Consider the following 5,966-nt stretch of genomic DNA (forward strand, 5'->3'; position numbering starts at 1 on the left):
CACTTCAATCACTGGGGGGAAAAATATGGTCTCAGGTGTGAATTTAAGCTAAAATACAAACAAGTCTTAACACAAGTAAACTGATATGGTGTACCATAGGTTTAACACAATGTTCAATATTTGATGGATTTTTCTTTAATGCATAAAAGATTATTTCTTTATTTATATGGTTATTCTTAATTTAACAGATTTATTACTTATATTCTGTCAATCTTTACACATGTTCCTATAATCTATTATTGAAAATAATTATATAAAAGCAGATTCTGCTAAAAAGTTTGAAAGTAAATAAGTTGCTATGCTCACTAGAGATATGTTATTGTTTAAAATTGTTACTAGAAGTATCTGTTTGGGGGCACCTGGGTGGCTCAGTTGGCTAAGCCTCTGCCTTCAACTCAGGTCGTGATCTCAGGGTCATGGGATTGAGCCCTGCACTGGGATCCTTGCTCAGCAGGGAGCCTACTTCCCTCTCTCCCTCTGCCCCTACCCCCAGCTTGTACTCTCCCTTTCTCTGAAATAAAAAAATAAAATCTTAAAAAAAAAAAAAGAAGTATCTGGGTACTGTACTGCTTTGCACTATGCAAAGTGCATAGTGCCCTTCAAAATTCATGTCTACCTGGAATCTATATAGATATGACCTTATTTGGAAATAGGGTCTTTGCAGAGGTAACTGAAGAGGAGCAGAATAACACCCCAAAATATGCCTTTTTGGCATAGGGTTATTTTGAGCTGGTTATTCTTTAAAAATAACAAAGGAAAAGCTCTGAAAACTGAGAAGTTCCTTTTTTTAGACAATTTATATAAGGAAGCTCCATTTGTAAGGGTGTCTCATTCTCTGTACTGCGGAAGTGGAGGATGATCAAATTTCAGAAACTCTTAAAGGAGAAGGCGGGGACTCAAATCTGCATAACAACCATACCCTCATTCACCGTGCTTTGTCTGATAACTTCCTATAACTAGCTATCTCACCCTACAACATCTTCCTTTGGCTTTAGCTGAAGATATTATTTAAGGTGGTGGCCTTGGGCCATTTTGGGGCGTTACTCAGTTTTCCTGGATCTCTCCCATGTGTACAGGAGGTATACAGCTATTAAACTTCTGTTTGTTTTTCTCCTGTCAATCTGTCTTTTATTACCGCGTGGTCTCAGCCAAGAATCTAAAAGAGTAGGAGGAAGTTCTCTTTCCACCCCTACATAATCAAATGAAGATGAGGTCATATACATTAAAGCAATTTTCCAGGTCTCTGGATGTAATAACAGTTTCCCCATAATGTATAATTTTAAATAATATTTTGGCCCACACATAAACATCATATAAATATTATTGCAACAATGTTTGTAATGAAACATGAGCATATTTATGACACATTATTCAAGTTCTTGACTTTTATCATGAATAGGTTAATATACTTTGAGTTTAAAATAGCTGCCCTGCTTTAACAGTCACCTTCTCCAGTGTGCACTCAGTATTCCTTAGTCATATATCTTGAATAACTTCATATCTCAAAAAAAACAACAATATCGTAAAATCTTTCTTCAGAAAGTGCCTCGCATTTTAAGATCATCAAATAATCCCAATTTCCACTGAATTTAAGCTATTTATATGACTCATGGAACTCTGGGATTAAATAGCAACTAAATATAGGTCTCAAATGATGAATGTAAATGGTATAGATGTATTTCTGGATCAATACAGGGAGGAATAAAATGATGCATGGGATGAGGGAAATATTGCTTGTATTGGACATGAGAAAAGGAATCTGAGATATCTAAAATAATGTAGAATTGTCACCCTTTGCTGTAAGAAGTGAAAATTAGGCACACAGCTGTCTTTAGCATCTGTGTGCTCAGAACCTAGGCTTGAGCCCAACACATAATAAGCATCTAAAAAATAATTATTGAATGAATAAATGGTAATGATTCTTTTTTTTTTTAAGATTTTATTTATTTTTTTGACAGAGACATAGCGAGAGCAGGAACACAAGCAGGGGGAGTGGGAGAGGGAGAAGCAGGCTTTCCCGCAGAGCAGGGAGCCCGATGTGGGACTCGATCCCAGGACCCTGGGATCATGACCTGAGCCGAAGGCAGACGCTTAACGACTGAGCCACCCAGGCGCCCAATGGTAATGATTCTAATCGTGGTCAAGTTTTCTATGTCATCATTCAGTGGAAAGATATAAAACCTTAAAGACAAGCCTGACATTTCTTATGGTATAGAATGACAGAGACCTCAGTCCCAATCTAAATCATCACAGTGAATTCTTAATATTTTCCCTAAGATTGGAAAAAAACCCACTGTTCACAACTTAAATCTATTGCCATTGAGAAATTGCTAATCTCTTACTCCATTAAGTTTCTTCTCCTTGTAAAGTTATGGATTGTTATAAAAATTTAAACCCTCACATGTATTTTTCTGCTCTGATTTCAGGTCACTATCACCAAAACATTCTATTCTAAATGGTATACTAATTTGGACTACAGTTTAATGCTGGTGTCTTGAGAACACCAATCTCCATGGTACATTTTGTTTATTCATTCAACTAATCCCCCTGAGTCCATTGTGAATGGAGCAGATAATATTATGGTTAGCCTGAATAACATTACTACGATCATATCATCTTGCCCACCAAACTTGGGAAGATATTATATTTGCCTTCATTTCAACTATAACATTTCATTTCAAATATCAAGTAGGAATAGGTAGGATATCTTGGGACTTCAGATCCTTAGAGAAATTTGGGTTGATGTATGCCCTTTATGAAAAATTGTAGAGGAGCTCCTGGAATTATTCTTTATTATCAATATTTTGAGTATTTGGTTACAAATATAAGATGGCAGAGAAGAAAGATTGCAAAAACTTTTGAAAAATCTCAAAGCACTTGTGTTTAAACAAATTAAAGAAGCCATTAGAAATGACATTGTCTAAACCAGTCATATATACCATAAAAGTAAGTATGTCTTTAATAGTCTCAGGAATATAATTTTGCTTTAATAGAGTAAATTTATGCTTCCTGCAAGTAATCTCAATTATGCACAATACTATATGTGAATAAAATTAAGCCACACAATTTATATGAAATATATAAATGAAGACATTTTTTAAACTGCTACAATTTAGTAAGAGTTTCATGCAACATTTTTGTTCATTATAACATAAATATTTGTGATTGTTAGGACCGCATGATGGTTTTGTGTTCTTATCTAAATATCTTTTAATAATTATTTTTAATATAGTCAATATTAGGACACATGTAATCATTTTTGTGTGAGACTTAAAATAATTTATTTCATGTGTCTTAACACTGAGCAGATCTACTTTATGCTTCAATTTTGCCCAATGTCAATTTCAGAGAGTGAAGGTTAGTATTCATCATATAAAGGCAGAAGCCAAAAAAAATGCATATCTTATGACCACAAAGAGAACAGATGATGGAAAGTAGGAATAATTCCCTTCCAGCAATTTTGTAGGTAAAGAATTTAATAAGTTCATTAATATATTAAGTTAATTAGCTAATTATGAGTAAATATTATTCCTTTTGAAAGCTCTGAAACCTCTGAAAGATGTAGAAAACAAGTGAGACATTACAGGCTTAGCCAGGCTGTCTGGACAGTTAAGCATTTCTTAAAATGATCTTAGAGGACAGCACTTCTAAAGCTTTTATGGAAAGTAAGAACTTCAAACAGGAAAAAAATTAAACAAATCCTATAAAGCATCAAGAGTTGCATTAAAGCCAAAAATTAAAAAGAAGAGTAATAAGAAATACTCTTTGCCTCCCAAAAGCTTACCTTGAATGTTGAACTATTCCTTTTGTCTCCCCCAAGAAAAGAATAGGCAATATTAAGGAAAAGGCTAAATCATTTTAGAACTAAGTAAGAACACTTACAGTTTACAAAAATAAAATTAAGACTCAAGAAAAAGTATTGCTTTATGTATCAGAGAGCAGACTCATGATAGGTAGATAGTAAATACAAATATATTTAAGAAGAATATATATATATATATAAAAAGATTTGTTTATTTATTTTAGAGAGAGAGAGAGCATGGGGGAGGGGAAGGTCAGAGGGAGAGGAAGAGAGTCTTAAACAGACACCTCACTGAGCATTCTTCACGACCTGAGCCAAAACCAGGAGTCAGACACTCAACTACTGGGTCACTCAGGTGCCCCAAGAAAAATGTATTCACAATCTTAGAAAAGACCATTATGACAGATTTGTAATTAAAATTAAAATTATGGAGGAGACATTGGAATTAAATAAATAAATAAATATGTCTGCATACTATTATCAGGTACACATTACTCTACCAGATGGGCAAATGGTCTCTGTAGATTGTAAAAGGTTGAATGGGAGAAGGAAACAGAAATGTTTATTCAAAATAGAAATGTTAAAAAATATATGAAGAAGAAAGCAACAAAAAAATACCTTCAAAATTTTGCAATATGCTGGGAGTAAGCTTGGAGTTTTAGATTTTCATCTCAGAGGTTTTAATCTCTTTTTTTTCTTGTTTTCAGGAACATATCAAAACATTTCGAAGACAGGGATTTATACTGAGATATGTGAGAATACAATGAAAGAAATATAGGAATAATTAATATATTACATAATAAATGTCAGCTTTAATCAGTATTTTGTTTCTACATACCACAAAATCATTTTTCTCTAAAAACATAAGGCAGCAATGATATTTTTTTTTAAAGTGTGTCTATGTGTGTGTGTGTGTTTTTCTTTCTGGTGTCATAACTTTCTTATTTTTTCATCTATTTTTCAGCTAAAACAAAGAAGGAAAATAATGAGAAATCACACAGCAGTAAGAGAGTTTATTCTTCTTGGATTAACAAATGACCCACAGTGGCAGGTTGTACTTTTCATATTTCTTCTTGTTACCTACACGCTCAGTGTGACTGGGAACCTGATTATTATCACCCTCACCCTTTCAGATCCCCACCTGCAGACTCCAATGTATTTCTTCCTTCGAAACTTCTCATTCCTAGAAATATCATTCACGTCTGTCTGCATTCCCAGATTCCTTGTCACTATCATGACGAGGGACAGAACCATTACCTACAACGGTTGTGTGACTCAGCTATTTTTCTTCATCTTCTTGGGGGTGACAGAATTTTACCTTCTGGCTGCCATGTCCTATGACCGCTATGTGGCCATCTGCAAACCTTTACATTACATGACCATCATGAGCAGCAGAGTCTGCATCCTTCTTGTCTTTAGCTCATGGCTTGCAGGATTCCTGGTCATCTTTCCACCAATAATCCTGCTGCTGCAGTTGGATTTCTGTGCCTCCAATATAATCGATCATTTTATCTGTGACTCTTCTCCAGTTCTACAGCTTTCTTGCACAAACACTCGCTTCCTAGAACTCATGGCATTTTTCTTAGCAGTGGTAACACTTATGGTCACCTTAACACTAGTTATTCTCTCTTACACATACATCATCCAGACAATTCTGAGAATTTCTTCCCTGAGTCGAAGGAAAAAAGCCTTTTCCACTTGTTCCTCCCACATGATAGTGGTCTCCCTCTCTTATGGCAGCTGCATTTTCATGTACATTAAGCCTTCTGCAAGGGAAAGGGTGACTTTAAACAAAGGAGTAGCTGTGCTCAATACCTCAGTGGCTCCTCTCTTGAATCCTTTCATATATACACTAAGAAACCAGCAGGTGAAGCAAGCCTTCAAAAACATGGTCCAGAGAATGGCCTTTTCTTCAAATAAATGAATGTGATTATGAAAAAAGTAAACCCCTAAAAACAAAGTTGAATGAAGAACTCTTTATGTAAATTCTTCAAATACCTCAATTCATTCTTTCAGATAGACATATATATATCATCAATGCCTCTTTTCCTTATTAGCCTAAAAACCAGGTCCTAACTGGTTTTCTATATAGGAAACAGTCTTATCCTGTGTAACTAAATCTCAGATGTCAATGATCTCCACTGTTTCTCACATCAAAGCAAAG

At 34.8% G+C, this 5,966-nt stretch overlaps 1 protein-coding gene across 1 annotated transcript; it reads left to right on the top strand.

Moving 5' to 3' along the window:
- Positions 1-4,787: 4,787 nt before the first annotated feature.
- Positions 4,788-5,726, top strand: LOC102725654 (olfactory receptor 6C75). Its single transcript, XM_006728734.1, has one exon. The coding sequence runs from the start codon at positions 4,788-4,790 to the stop codon at positions 5,724-5,726; it is 939 nt and encodes a 312-aa protein (XP_006728797.1).
- Positions 5,727-5,966: the final 240 nt, after the last annotated feature.

Source organism: Leptonychotes weddellii, unplaced genomic scaffold (genome assembly GCF_054177405.1).
Source record: "Leptonychotes weddellii isolate Sample4059 unplaced genomic scaffold, ASM5417740v2 HiC_scaffold_1049, whole genome shotgun sequence".
NCBI classification, from domain to species: Eukaryota; Metazoa; Chordata; class Mammalia; order Carnivora; family Phocidae; genus Leptonychotes; species Leptonychotes weddellii.